The 16,161-nt window shown below is 40.9% G+C and overlaps 1 protein-coding gene across 1 annotated transcript in view; it reads right to left on the bottom strand.

Annotated features, from left to right (window-relative positions):
* Positions 1-8,234: 8,234 nt before the first annotated feature.
* PLCXD2 (phosphatidylinositol specific phospholipase C X domain containing 2) overlaps positions 8,235-16,161 on the bottom strand; it is a 100,072-nt gene continuing 92,145 nt past the window's right edge. The window contains exon 4 of the mRNA XM_027865789.1: positions 8,235-15,617. Coding sequence (XP_027721590.1) covers positions 15,455-15,617 — 163 coding nt within the window. The 3' untranslated portion in view covers positions 8,235-15,454. The remainder of the gene's footprint in view (positions 15,618-16,161) is intronic.

Here is a 16,161-nt window from a genome sequence, read left to right as displayed (position 1 = left end):
AAGCTAGGGTAAACAACATTAATTCAGCTGTAATAGTTTAAAGGTTTGTTGGTTTTTTAAACACACATGCCCCAAGCTTGCCTGCCCTTGTGTTCCAAAGCAGGGAACACAAATTGCTAGCTATAAATCCTCTCAGCTTCGACTTAGTTCTTTCCCAAAAACAAATAAATAAACAAACAAACAGATGTGTTTTCTTGATTTCATTTGTCTATTGTCTGCTTTGGAAGTAGAATGATTTTTACCACCTCCACTGTCCCCTCTCCCCTCCCCTGTTCCTCCCCCTGCCCTTTATGTTTGAGCAGGCACCAAGGATACAAAGTCAAACACTTTGAAGTCAGGCTGGGAGGGTGTATGTGGAGAGAATGAAGCTTTGCATTTTAATTGCTTTTCTTTGGTAAATTCCTGGTACCTGCTGCCACATGGGGCGGTAGATTAACTTCCTCTTCTCCCCCAATCACCCAGACACATACAACATTTAGCTTGACTTAATCCATCATCTCCTAATTATAAAGACTATGCAAAATGTTCTGGATTATGATGAACAGCCATGAGCAATGATCAATCATAATTCCAGAGGACTCATGATGATACATGCTTCCCACCATCTCTTTGCTTTGTTTTTTTTGTTTTTTTTTTTGGAGAGGAAATCGGGGTTAAGTGACTTGCCCAGGATCACACAGCTAGTAAGTGTTAAGTGTCTAAGGCAGAATTTGAACTCAGGTCCTCCTGACTACAAGCCAGAGCTCTATTCACTGTGCCACCTAGCTGCCCCTCCACCATCTCTTGATAGAGCGGAATCAAGGTTGGGGTGAGATTCATATTTTTGGACCTGACTAATGTGGGAATTTGATGTGATTGGCTATGCATATTTGTTGGAAGAGTTTTGTTTTCTTTCTTTCTTTCCTTCCTTCCTTTCTTCTTTCTTTCCTTCCTTCCTTCCTTCTCCTGCCTTCCCTCTCTCCCTTCCTTTCTTTTCTTTCTTTCTTTCTTTTCTTCTTCCTTCCTTCCTTTCTCCCTCCCTCCCTCTCTTCTCTCTCTGTCTCTTCTCTCTCTCCTTCCTCTTCTTCTTGTTCTTCTGGGAGGCAGAAGAAAAACAAATTCATGTTAATTTTAAAAATTAAAATTTGAAAAGATGCTCGGACTTGCTTAATAAAATTAGAGTTAACCTACTATGCCTGATGTTCCTGATGTTTAACTGGTTCTCCCTTCCACTTTAGGCTGGATTCAGTGGTGATTAACCACAGCAGAGAGTATGTAGGTGGACTCTACAGTGGTCATAATGATGGGGTGCTTGGGTGTTTGTGCTTGTACTTGGACCCCAATTTCTCCCTAGCCTCAGAAACACTGTCTCCGACAACCACTCCCCAGCCCCAAGGACACTGTGCCTAGCAGTTACTCATGCGTGGGCCCCAGCATGACCCTTGTCTCTCTCCATGGTGCAGCTACACAAAGCTGGGTGAGAGAGTGCTGGGCTGCTCAGGCCCCAGCCCTCAGATCATGTCTCTGGAAGCCTCCCGATTTCTTAGTAAGTTCCTGTCTTGTGAGAAAGCTTTCCCTTGTTGCAGAGCATTCTCTCATCAAGACAGAGGGAGAGGGGTGCCTTGCCCAGCCCAAGGAGTTATGTCCCTGGCCGGCCCAAGGACTCTTCCTCCTGCCAGATGCCAAAGATCCATATGTCTGTCATCTCCCTCCCTGGCTGGTATACTCCCTGTACTTTCCCATCCATAGCTCCCAAAGACACCTGGACCTTTGGATTACCTAATCAGTATCCCTGGAATTCCTTTCCCATGCCCTTTTCCATATAAACCCTAGCTCCATCCTCAGTCTCTTGCAGGTTTCTTAAGAATCCTCGCCTGCTGAAAAGTGTAACAATAAATCTTTGCCACCTTGACTTAAAGAATGCTTGAGTCTGTGAATTCATTCCAGACGACCCCGTCCTGCACTCCGGTCTTTGAGGTGTCTCAACCTCTCAGATTGCAACAATAGGTTGGGTCCTACAATCATAGAGCAAGGGCTATAAAGGACTTCAGAGGGCCTTAGTTTCCTCAACTGTAAAATGAATGGTCTGGAATAGAATGATTCTGAGGTCAGAAAGAGGCAACATAGTGTGCTGATTAGCCTGCAACGGGGTTGTGTTATTGGAATGTAAGCTCCTTGAATGCAGGGCCTGTTTACTTTTTTGTCTTTAAATCCTTAACCCCAAGCATAGTGCCTGGTGCATAGCAAGCCCTTAATGAATGTTCAGTGATTGATGGTGGTTTATAGCTGGGTTTCTGAAATGGAGTTGATTGGGCAAACATTTTATTTATTTATAAAAAAACAAAAAACAAAAAACACTCATTTTTTGGATAACTTGTGCAGATCTCTGTCCTGGTATTTGGAAGAGAAAATTTTAAAGTAAGACATAGACATTACTTTCAAAAGACACAAACACAGAGAACTATGATTCACAATATTACATAAATTCATTAGGTAAAAAAAAAAACCAAAGTGTGGCTTAAAGGGAAGGTCTATTTCCCCCTCAATTAACAAATATTTATTTTTTTTCTCCCTCCCACCTCATCTCCCTCATTGGGAAAAAAAAAAAGAAAAAAGCCTTATAACAAAAATTCGTAGTCAACTGATTACAAGGTAATGTTTTGTTCATAAGACTGGAAAGAGCCATTATTGTGTTTGTAGAGTCACTGACTTAGAGAATTCTGAAAGTTTGTTCAGTATTTCATCTGCTAATTTTATTTCCCTCTATAACATTTACTTAGCTGGTAGTTATTTTGTCTTTATTTAAATAGTTCTGATGGAAAGCTCATTATCCTACAAAAGAGTCTCTTCTTTCTTAAACACCTCTAATGTCTTGGAACTTCTTTCTTATGACTGAGCCAGGAGATACTCCCCTTTGTTACTTCTACTCATTGGTGTTAATTCTGCCTCTGGAGCAGAACAAATAAAATCTGAAGCCCACTATCATATGCCCCTTGTGTATTTTCTCTTTCATGCCAATTGTCCCTTCGGCTAATCTTCATATGAAATGGTTATTATTACTGAACATAGGACATTTGAGGCCAGGAATTGTGATTTTGCCTTTCTTTGTATTCCGAGCACTGAGGGCAGTACCTGGCCCACTGTTAGCATTTAATAAATACTTGTTAACTGATTGACCTTTCACCATGCTGGTCAGGGAGTGTTTTAAGTTGGCAAAGTGCAAATTTCAAAGTTTAATGCTCAGAATAGGACATAACACTGCAACTGCGAGCTTTCTTCTTATCTTACATCTTTTATTTTATTTTATTTTATTTTATTTTTGGTCCTGTGCTTTCAATTGTTCTCCTTATCTTGATGCCCATCTCTTAGGCCCATTTGGATACTTCTTGGTTTATTGGCAATAAAACAATTTTATTTTATATAAGCAGGAGAAAAAGAAGCCCCCTAATAGCAGTAAGAATTTCAATTTAATCCTCAGAATTGGAAAGACCGGGAGGTTCAAGCTATTGATGCAAAAAATGAACAATTTGTTCTTATAATCATCCTTAAAGACACAATATTATGCTGACCATATGCACAGGACAATTCAAATTCAATTTAATTCATTAATCAATTCATTAGAACAAGTCACTGAGGCAGAAAGCTGAGGATACAAGGAAGAAAATTTGTCCCTCATGGATCTACACACTATACTACAGAGATATGACATGTAAACTAATTATAATTTGACGAGAGGAAGGGAACTAACAACTATTGGGATCAGGAAAGGCTTCCATGGGGAGGTAATTACTAAGTTAATTTTTAAAGGAGACAGGAGCTGAAGAGGTGTAGGTGAAGAGAAAGTACATTCCAGGCACATGGTGGTAGCTGTGAAAAGGTATGGAGGTGGAAGATAGAATTCTGAGTTCCAGGAATAGCAAGCAGGCCATGTTGTTTGGAATGCTGAGTGCATGAAACGGGAGTCATGTGAAATAAGTCTGGAAATGTTGTTTGGAGTCAGATTGTGAAGCTGAAATGCAAAGCCGAAAAGTGTGCATTTTATCCAATAGGGATCTATTTGAAGGTTAGGAGAGTAACACGGTCAGACTTACACTTTGGGAATACTATTTTTGCAGATGTTTAGGGGATAAATTGAAAAGGGAAGATAGAGGAAACAGGGAGATCAATTGGGAGGCTACCGAAATAATTCAGGAGAAAAATAGAGAGGGCCAGAATTAGGGTTGTGGACCATACAAATAGAGAGAAGCAGATGGATATGACAGACTTTGTGGAAGTAGAATAAAGATTGACAGTTGATTAGATACATCAGTAATGGGGATCTGCCAATGGGAGAGGGTTGAGAATTACTCATTGTGGTACTTTGTGGAAACAATGCTTTTAGGATCTAAGTTCAAATCTTGGCTCTGCTATTTAACTGCCTATGTAACCTTGGGCAAGTCATTCAAACTTTCAAGGCCTCAGTTTCCTCCTATGTAAAATAACAGATCATGCTAGATGTCCTTTAGGACCTCTTCTAAATCTAAATCTATGGTTCTATGGCTCTGAGATTATGAACCTGAGTGATCAGAAGGATGAAAAGTGACCTTGGCCAAGATAGAGAAGCTAGGAAGAGGATTGGGTTTAGATGGAATGATAATATATTTTTGTTTAAGACATACTGTGAAACATTCCATGTGACTGTCCAGCTGTTCCTTGGTGATATGGGACTGGAATTTAGACAGAGTTGGGCTGATGTGTCATTTGGGGAGTCAACTGCATAGAGATGATAATTGAACTCATGTGAGTGGATGAGATCACAAAGAGAGAACAGAGAGAAAGAAGAGTAGCTCCAAGAAATGACCTTGAGTTGGGGGCTACACCCTAATGGATGATGGTCCAATAAAAAAGTCTGAGAAGATATTAGAGAGGTAGGAAGGGAACATAGCATAGGAACATAGGAAGATAGCAATGTCATGAAAGTGGAGGCAGGAGATCATAGATGGAGAAGATCATAGCTAATCGTGTCAAAAGCAGCAAGAAGTCAAGAAGGAAGAATATAGAGGAAAGTTCTGAGTGTGAAAGAGATAATCAGGGACCACAGATAGAGCAGTTTTAGCTTACTGGTCAGTAAGAAAGCACAGGGCAAGGAGTTGAGAAATGAATGGATGGTGGGGAAATGTAGGTAACAAGTGTAAAAAATGACTTTTTCTTTGGGAACAGAAGGAAAAGTTGTAAGAAATAACTGATGTGCAGGGTTTAATAAACTGTTTTTTTAAGTGTCATGGGAGGCCCCAGCAGAGAAAAAGAGATCAAAGATAAGAGAGAGAGAGAGAGAGAGAGAGAGAGAGAGAGAGAGAGAGAGAGAATAATCAAAGTGGAAAAGAATGAGAGAAGATGGAAGGGGATGGAGTAGGATCCAGAAAGAAGTAGAGGAGTGGATGGTGGCAAGGACAAAAGCGCAAGGTCATTTCCCAATTCTCCAATAGCACTAGAAATGCAATGCAAGGCTGCTGTTTCTCCAAAGCACCAGTGGATGTCCAAGGTAAACTGCTAAGGCCAAAAGTAAGTTCTCAGTTTTATAAAACATTCCATTGCACATGAAGCCCCTTCCTGAGGCTTCACAGTATTTTCTAGACCCTTTGTCCCTTTGATCAAAACCAACTGCTCTACATAGGCCCCTCTTAATCAAAATGCCTCTCTAGGACAGCAGATGTAACCTGCCACATGAGACAGCACAATGACACTGAAAAGAAGAAAAAAAAATACCTTAGGTGTGTCCCAGTATTATGCTTTACTATTATTTGCATCCATGCATAGGTCATCCTGGGTGAAGTCGGCTTCATTGAGGCTTTCATATTCTTTCTCTTCCTCACCATTGTCGAACCAATCTCTAAGAACTGTTTGAGTCACCCTAAAGTTAACAATGCTCCCATGGCTATGGAAAGGAGATGGACAAAATATAAGATAAAAGAATGTGTTACTGATCTGGAAGAACTTGGGGGAAAAGTAAATAAAATCAGTCTATCCAGTCATCCTGTTCCTCAGGGACCATGTTGTTATTAGATTCAATTTCTGAGGTTGATAAATGAATTTTCTCCTCCCTTTCTGAGCATAGCACCTGGATTTTGTAGCAGTGGTACTCCCTAAATTCTTGCCAGTTGAGGAATTGCTCTTCCACTGAGAAAAGATAGTTTGGGGTTGAGTAAATATTGACCAAATGTAGGTGAGACGGTGTTAAGGTTCATTTCCTGTCCTCCCAGTGAGTAGAGGTAAGGATGATTAGTTTATAGATTTAAAGCTGGAAGGGACCTTAGAGGTCAACTAATTCAACCTCATTCTGCAGAAGAAAAGACCGACTCCAAGAGAGGTTAAAAAATTTAACCAAGGTCACACAATTAGTGAGTGGAAGAAACAGGATTCAAAGCCAGATCCTTGGATTCCAGGTTCCTTCAACTCTGGTCTTCTGACCTCCAACCAAGCCAAGCTTTAAGATAAAATAGTGAAATAGAATTGTAGTTGCTTTTAAGAGTTAGAAGAGATTATGTAGGCCAATTTTTCTAAGTTTCTATTCAGTGCCCTTCCTCCTCCCCTTTTAGCATCTCTTTCCCTAAATCTTTCCTTCTCCAGTCTTTTGCAGAATTGCCCAGGGCTACCAAGTCCTGGCTGCTTAAGTGACTCCACTGGACTAGGAAGTGCATTCTCAACTTTATTTCCTCTAGGAAAATGTGTTCTTGCTTCTTCAGATCTCATTATCCTCAACTATCCCGAGACATTTGAAAGTGACACAAGGTAGACTGGGGCAGAGGGAGCAGAGGGAGAGAGTGGTCAGGTAGAGTCATGGCTTTCATGAAGGCTGTGGCAATGGTAAGGGTGGTACAGGCATACCTTGGAGATATTTCCGATTCCATTCCAGACCACTGCAATAAAGTGAGTCACATGAACTTCTTGGTTTTCCAATGCATATAAAATTCTGTTTATACCATGTCGTAGTCTATTAAGTGTGCAATAATATCATATCTTTTAAAAATTGATTAAAAAAGCAATAATTGTTAATTAAAATAATTAATTTATCTTAATTAAAAATATGTTATTGCTAAAAATGCTAAAAATCATCTGAGCCTTCAGCAAGTCCTAATCTTTTTGTTGGTGGAGGATCTTACCTCAATGTTGATGACTGCGGACTGATCAGGGTGGTGGTTGTTGAAGGTTGGGGTGGCTGTAGCAATTTCTTAAAGTAAAACAACAATGAAGTTTGCCACATTGATTGACTCTTCCTTTCACTTGAGTACTTAGAGGCCATTGTTGGGTTATTAATTGGCCTAATTTCAGTATCTCAGGAAATAGGGAGCACTAAGGAGACAGAGTGAGATGGGAACCTCTGGTCCCTGCAGCAATCAGAACACACACAACATTTATCAATTAAATTTGTCATCTTATAGGATGTGGTTTGTGGAGCCCAAAACAATTACAATAGTAGCATCAAAGATCACTGATAACAGTTCACCATAACAGATATAATAATAATAATGAAAAATTTTGAAATAATGTGAGAGTTACCAAAATGTGACAGAGACACTTACATGAGCCCATGCTGTTGGAAAAGTGGCTCCAATAGACTTGGTCAATTCAGGGTTGCCAAAAACTTTCAATTTGTAAAAGACAAAAACAAAAACAAACAAAAAAAACCCCCACAATTATCTGTGAAGTGCAATGAGGCAAAGCACAATATATAGGTATGCCTATAAGGTGCCAAGAACTTAACAAAAGAAAAAGTTTAGAAGGGCATATGCACGGGGTTCAAAGCCATCAATATCAATGAGGCAATTAGTGGGTGGGGGGAGATAGGGCAGTGGGAGATATTATGGTCTGGATTCACTGGGGATTTGCTGAAGTGATTAAGAAGGACAGAGGATGCTGGAGCAGACCAGAAATGCCCTGGGTCTATGTTGTCAGAACCTTACAATTTCTCTACCTTGGGACAAAATGCTGTGCCTCCTACCCTATTAGTAGCTCTGATATGGTTTAGTCTGAGACTTGGAGGTTATCTACATATTTCCTTTCCTGATGATGCTAGAGATTCCAGACATACTCAGTTGATCCTAGTGCTAGATGCTAAAGAGATGGATCTCCAAATTAACCTAGCACAGTCACAGTACATATTTTCCTGAGAGTTGAGTCAATAATGAATTCTGTGTTAAGATAAGCAATATCTCAATTACTAAAGTGCACCAACACAGAAGAGATGTGTGCCAAAATGTGATGTTTATTGTCACAGTTGAAAACTTTTTTGGGTCATTCAAATAAAATTCAACATAAAACAAACCAATCAAAAAAAAGTTATATGATAGGCCTTTAAAAATAACATCTTCACAGTTAAAATGAGGTATTCTGGCTTAACAATGCAGAATTAAATTACATAATTCTGTCAGGAAAAGGGAAAAGAGAATAAACTGAACTGAATAATTATTTGAAGAGAAACAAAAACAAATGAAATGCAGAATACAATATAGTTAAGCCACAAAATACATTTTAACATGAAAGTGCACAGATATGCAAACTTTTCCTTTAATTATTAGATCAGATATCATTCCTTCTGTTTCATGCACTTAAATGTGATACAGCCAATATAGGACAAACTACAACAGCTAGTACAGTACATCATTAATTTCACAATTTAAAAAAAAAAAGATCAACACTTATTTTCACCATTACAGTTTGTTTATGTTCTAACTCATATCTGGTCAGCAAGGTTAACTGAGATGACAATAGGTATACACATTGTACAAATTGCATATAGATAACACTTTACTCAATGTATATTAGTATTAGGGTATAAAGTAGTAAGGAGGATATTAGCAGCAATCACTGGTAACACAATCTGTCCCTACTACAAGCTATTATATGAATACTGCAGTTCCATGACGGAAGCATTTATTAATGTTCTAGTAATGTAAACTGTAAATGTTCAAAGCTATGTAAGTTCCATTTGATGTCTAAAAGTGCTGTCTCTTACATTATCTAGACTTGTAAACCAGCCCTTGTTGGTTAAACTGGATATTAACCTTTCCCCTTCCCTCCACCCTCCCAGGTCCTGGACTGTTGCCAGGATAGGCGGAGGTGTAGAGACCTGAATGGGGATGGGGGGAGATGGGGAAGAAGGGCTAAATGAAAATAAGAGTGAGGGTCACATGACTGCTATCAGAAAAAAACTGTGCTCATACGTAGTTTAGGTTGGGCATGCGCTTCCTTTTGGTTAATACAGGTTCTTCCTGACCTCCTGTGACCCAGAGCGTTTGGCGGGTAGTGGAAGTTGGATGAGACTAAAGAGCAGAAAATGGTGTTGCAGGAAAGCGATGAGATAGGACTCTTCTAGTGATGGAGTTATATCTGGGGACTGAGGGATTAGGTTCCAACAGATAAGAACTGCAAAACCTCATCGAAACCAGTTTGGTCTGGAGACAGGCTGAAGGAGTCATGTGAACAAATTCTCTTGGTGAGATTGTCCAACAGTAAATACCATAGGATGGGGCCAACCCAGGGTCATCTTCAAACTTAATTTTGAAGTGGTTAGAGGGAGGTGAGTTTTTTTCCAGCATAGTATTGTATTAAGAAAAGTGTATGTAGGGGAGGGGTGTCAACACCATATTCTTCTGGGTTTGGGCCAGCTCAGTACTGTCATAGGGTCATTGGGCAGTGAAGCCATTCTCCGGAGGGAAACTGGGAAAACCACAAGTTGAAGAGAGGACTCGTGGGGTTGCAAAGGAATTGTTCAAGTTTACTTGGGGGGTGGAGTGACAAGCTAGTTTCTACCTCTACTAACCTATTTTTCTCATGCCACTCCAACAAGTCCTGTGTCGCCCAATGTGCTTGTCCCTGATGTTAAGTACCAGGAAAGAAAAAGTCTTCAGTAGCTTGTTGGAAAATAAACAGAATTTTTAAAGAGACAAATACATTTTAAAGAAAAACTTAGTTCCACATCAGGTGTTTCATGTTACCAAGTTTGTGTTCTAGTGTTCTCTCTTTATTCCAAGCTTGTTTTCCCCTCCTTGTTTCACAGAATGTTCTGCAGCTCATTGCAGGATTCTGTATCCATTATGGATGCTAATGCCCATGCTGACAGTGCATTGGTGGATTCCCTCCCTACCTCCCTCCCTCTTTCTCTGCCTCCCATAAAGCCGGGTGATTTTGTCGCCCAGAACCTTCTATTCCTGTAGAAGAAGGCTTGGGAGGAGGAAGCAGACAAACAGTTGGGTAAAGAGAGAGATCAGCAAGGAAAGGGAGGGATTGGCATGGATTTTTTTCAGGGCTGGCAGTCACTTCAATAGAGGATTGGAAGCCTAATGCTAAGATTTCCTCAGAAGGAATAGGAGCAAAGCCTCACTATTTGAGCAAAGTCTAGCTGATAACATCAGGAATTGTGGTGCTGGTCAGAAGATTAGCCACGCTGGCCAAAGTTGGGCCATCACAGAGGAAATCCCAGCAGCCCTTTTCACTTCTTGTCATCTATCTCTACCCTTTCCTTCCACTCTTATAATGTTTTTAATGTAGAATAATAATTCTCATGATTTTAAAAGCATTTCATCAATGGTTTATCCTCTCAGCACCTGATCCTGCACATTTTTACATCTTAATGCTAAGAAAATACCTAGCCCTACCCTACAGTTAGTCCTCCCTTGCCACCTTCTGCCATTTCTCTGGAAATGAAATTCAATCCCTGGTTTTTCAACTGGCCCTATAAGAAATTAAAATAACTTCAACCTTAAACCAGGACTCAAAACACTGGCCACACTGAGTGGAATGACCAGAGATTTTTTAATGGTCGATTATCCACCTGAATTCTTGTAAACTCTTTTCTCTAAATAACTCAGAAGGATGGAGTCAGGGGATATTTGCAGAACTTTGTGGAAGTACTATGCCCATATATGTTTTGTCATCAGTCAGACAATTAAAAAATTTTAGGGGAAGTGTGCCTACTCCATGATGTTCTCCCAGTACACTGCTGAAGAACAGTCTTCACCATGCCCACACATTTAGCTCCTAGGTTACCAAGGGCATTTCACACACTGAACTCCATGAATCGCTCAGTTTTCATGGCTTCTCTGAAACCTATTCTTCATCTGCCTTCCATATGAGGATCTTCAAGTACTCAAACTATCTAGTGGCAAAAGGCATCCCTCATTATAAACTGGTGAGGGAGGGGGGATGCTGTGGGACAAAACTTTGACCCCAAACCAGGTCAAGATGCATTTATTAAGTGATAGTTATATGCTAGGGATTGTGTTAAGTGCTGAGCCCTTCCACAAAGCTGAAATCACAGTGAAAAGAGATGGCATGGCCATACCTGGAAGGTCAGTGCTAGGGGCCTCATTCACTAGCCTATTCTCTTTCCCAAGCCCTTTTAACTTGGAGATATATCCATATGGTATCCATCCAAGTCTTCTACCAGCCTATAAGAAACCCTCCTAAGCATTCAAAGGGTGATAGTAAAGGAGGGATTCAGCGAATTTTTACCTCCTCATGTTGAATGGAGATGTTTAATGGTACTCCATCCTCCCCTCCCACCCCACCAAGGGGTATGGTTTTAATATCCTTAGGTACAACACTTTCTAATGGTTCAATCCAAATGAAGCAAAGACAAAGACTACATCATGACGGCATTTCATTGCAATGCTTCACTAGCCTGGCCCCATCAGTGTACACTGACTTTGTTTCAAATGCAGAACACTGTATTAATTGCTTGGTCTAGTGGCTCCTGTGAAACAATTAAGTCCTTCTCCTATAGAAATGTGTGCTTCTTAAATATGAGGTTGTGAGTTTGATCAGGGAAAAATTAGGAGGGAACCCTAGGATGCTACGGAGCTTGGACTTTCTTGTTATCAGATTTCTTGTGCTTTTCTTGGAGTTTGATGCAAACTATTGGGTTTGGCCAAAGTGACCAATGTACCACCAAGAATTTCTGCAGCATGGGACTACAAAACTGAAGAAGCATTGACTCAAACAATCCCTCTAGAGTCTGATGCAAGAGTTTTTCAATATTCTCTGCAAAGAGCCTCTGACAGCTATCTTAATTTAAATGTTAATGTTTGATTCTTTCACCACCCTCTCACCCTAACCTTATCCCTATCTCTCTCTCTAACCCTGGGGACATCTTCATGAACCATTGTGGTATGCCAGTAGGATCAAAAGTCCAATCTTGTAAACAATGATGGGCAACCCAGGATAACTGTCCTTATCTGCCAATGGGCAATTAGATTGGGCAGCTCAAGGGATATTCAAGTTACATCTCCAAAGAAATGCGGCCCCAGATCTTAGGAAACTGGGTTCCTGTTTGGCTCAGAAGCAAACGTTTAGCCGATTGTGGAGTCAACAATATTCAGTTCTAATCAAGCATAAGTGCTGTTTTGCTTTTTAAATCCCACACAACTTGGAAGAGTAAGTAATGTGGTCGGGCCATTTTTCTTATGGCAGACACAGGATAATAGGTCACTAACCCAAACCAAAGTCCCTCTCCTCCCCAATCCCCTGCCCTCTCCTCATCCTCTCCCTCCACTCTGCTGCTTAGCAACAGGGTTAAGGAACAGAACGCAAATATCCTTTAACATCTGTGTTAACCTTTTCCTGAGGCTGAGAGGCAGCCAAATCTGGGTCCAGTGTTTACAGCAGAATTATAAATCACAACCCCTTCCCCCATCCCACTGACTCCAAGACAGAATGTTTCCCAAATGTAAACAAGGATGACAAACCACAGCGGCAATAATGATCTCCAGCACCCTGCCATATACATGTGGGCAGTCGCCGGTTTCTGTACTTTGGTAGCATGCTTGAGAACTTTTCTCTTATTCATCCAAAATCTGAAGTCCGCTTGGTCAAGACAGCAGGAAATGATTAAAATGAAACTCAATGACATGTTTAAAATGAAACAGAACAAAACAGTAAAGGGGAAAAATCAAGTAAACATTTCTTTGATCAGTAAGGAGCCCTTGGATGTCACTGGCATTCTATTCATTAATGCCAGGAACACCTGTCCCCATAGCACCGTGGCACTGACGCGGCTGAGGCTCAAATAAAACAGGGGAGAACAAGCCGTCCTACCCCAGCCTCCCTGTCATTATACCATGTTATAAGAGGGTGAATTGGCAGCCTGATGGCCCAACTCCTAGCAACTTCTCCAAACCAGATGGAAGACCTGTGTCTCCTCCTTTTCACCTGGTCCGTTTGTATTGAAGCAGGATTTAGAAAAGGAGCACCAGTGCTCCCCTCATTCCCAAGTAACAATACCTTTTGTTTTGCTGTTGTCTTTTTTTTTCCCTTAACAGAATAATTCCAGATACTACTTCTTCTAAAGAAAGATTCCAAGTCAAGGAAAGATAGATTCCTTCGACAGGGTGGGTGAGACCTACTCAGGGTCTGCAGACTGAGCATCTGAACTTCCCATTTTTCTGAAGAAGTGGCATTTGTAACAAAGCTAGAGGGAAAAAAAAAAAAACCTCAAGAATAAAGAGTTATCTTCTTAGCAGCTGGCTGGATACTCCCATTGCAGACAAATGAGAAATTCCAGCTATCTGCAACAAAGGGACAACTCAAAAAGCAATTGAAGGAGAAGTCCAGAAAGACCAAGACACACTGTACAGTGTGTGTGTGTACTTTTCCCTTCCCTCCCCACCAAAACCCACATACATTTGGCATCTGGGTTTTTCCTTTCTCTTCTAGGGTCCAGAGGTCGCCATTTCTAGAATATTCCCTGCTGCTCCCAGGTACAGACGGGTAGAAATACATACTATCTTTCCCTGTTTTCTCCAGCTGGCATTCACTTTTCAGTCCTGTTCCGGAACAGGATGAGATACAGATGAGATGAGAAGTGGTGGTTCTCATCATCCATTTCCTCCTCCGCTGTTGCACTGGTGCAGCAAGAATGGTTCTGGAAAGTCTACCAAGTTCACAAAAGTCCTTAGATAGCATAAGAGAAAGGGCAGCATAGAGTGAAGGTCAACAGCAGACGAAGAATCACACACAGCTGTATTGAGAAAGGTGGTCCTGCCATCCTAGGGAAAAATAGCAAACTTATCTGTCTTGGGCAGGAAGGAGTCCTGGAAGATCCGTTGTGAGCACTTCTGACCTAGGAAGCACTGTCAATATAGTGTGTATAAATAAGTAAATAAATACATGAATAAAATGAGAAAAGAGCTCTCTTAAGCACCTCTTATCACTCAATAAAAGTTTTCTTTTGAATTTCAAAGCCCTTCATCTATTGATGGTTAGCCTAACTCCAAACATCCTGGAGGAGGCTAATCAAATAGGGAAATTAAGACGAGACTCTCCTAATACTGGTGTGTTGTTTTTTTCTTTTCTTTTCATTTTTTTTTTTTGAATGACACGCAAACCATCCTAAATGTCCCCGAGGTAGTCTTGTTTCCAAAGAATCACAGAATAGCTCCAAACCCAACTGGAACATGTCCATGTAATGCCAGTACACTTTTCAATCATGATTTTGCCTCCGTTTATTATGGCATCACCACTTAGTACATTCTCTTGGCATGATGTCACAAAAGACAGATACCAATCCCAGATGTACTCCAGAGTTGACCGTGACCTCAGTAGCTGGCTTGAAGACACTGCTCCAAAGAGGCCTCTGCCAAAATGATTTAGAGTTCAACTGGAAGTCCACTGGGAAATAATTCCAAAACAAAACAAAGAGAGAGATGAGAAAGCATGCAAATCTAACCATTTCTCAATCCCATGTTTAAAATTATCTGCTCCCTTTCTTTCTTTTATATCCAAACAAAACAGATGGAAAGGAAGTAATGTTTTGGGACTGTAAAATACACCTGTTACCTAAACCTCCGGGCCCTATTTCTCTGAGGAAATCGGTTAGCATGTGCCCAGGGCAAGCATTACAATAGCAGCCCTCTTACTAACACCACCATGCTAAGTCCTACTGGCTGGCTCTTAGAAGAAGAGGGTTGTTGCCCAACCCCCTTCCTAACACCAGCTCTTTTTCTCTTACTGAGGGGACCCCATCAGAGTCCTAGGTTGGTGCTCTATCTACCACAGGACAGACAACACTCAGGACTGGATGTTTCTCTGATCAGGGATGCCCACTTGAGCTTCAGGCCTTTTACTGGAACAAACAACATCTTGAAAGACAACAGAGAAAAAAACCTGACAATGGACACAAAATACCCTGATGACCCCCATTATCTACATTCCCGACCAATGAATACATCCTACAATCCAGTAAAATGAACTCTGACATTGATTATTTAAAGTGGGATTTCTCCCCCTTGGACTTTCCAGGATGTCAAAAGCTTCATTTATGTGGAAAACTGAAATCGATAGTATTGTCAACATTACTCAACAGGCCCTATGAATAAAGAAAAAAGGCCTCCTCTTATTCACTTGCAAAAATCTGCCCAGGGACTACTACCATTGGCAGGGACACCTGTCAAAACTCTGCCCTGAATCAATAAATTCAATACGGAGTTAAGTAAAACAGAAGTCAGCATTTAGCCAGAGCTCTGTCCCCTTGTAGAAGGAGGTTATTCAACTCAATGACAGTTGTGGCAAAGTCCACCAGGTCGACGAAGTCAGATGTGATGATGTTGACACCCAGGACTCCAGGTTTCTGTGTCTTCACCCAGTTTAGAATCACAGGAAGATTCCTTAAAAAAAAAAGTGGAGAAATTAGGGTAACTCAATAAAGATGGTCTAAGGATAGCACCTCAGATGTTTACTAGCTGAGTGACCCTGGGCAAGTTACTTAACCCTATTTGCCTCAGTTTCCCCATCTGTAAAATGAGCTGGAGAAGGAAATGGCAAATCACTCTCTTTGCCAAGAAAACCCCAAAGGGGGTCACAAAGAGTCAGACACGACTGATACAACACAACAACAAACAACACCAAAGGATAGCACATCTTGTCATGAGCTCCAGTGAGTTGACATTCATATTCTACTTTCAGAGGCTTTTATGTCTCAGTGATCTTCTCAAAATAAGAGAATGATTGGAAACCGTCTAGAGCCAAGTAGCTTTACCATGAGTGAGGCCACCATCCAACTGACCCAAGTACCAAGAAGTGCCATAATATATCTTGAGAATATAATGGGTTCAAAGTGGAGACCTTACCTACTGATAATCTAATGGAAAACGCATTCTTCGAGGCAGCTAGGTGGCTCAGTGGATAGAGCTCCAGCCTTGGAGTCAGGAG

This window comes from Vombatus ursinus, unplaced genomic scaffold (genome assembly GCF_900497805.2).
Source record: "Vombatus ursinus unplaced genomic scaffold, bare-nosed wombat genome assembly UNPS02001419.1, whole genome shotgun sequence".
NCBI classification, from domain to species: Eukaryota; Metazoa; Chordata; class Mammalia; order Diprotodontia; family Vombatidae; genus Vombatus; species Vombatus ursinus.
Note: the sequence above shows the minus strand (reverse complement) of the source record. Positions and strands in the feature narration are given on the sequence as shown.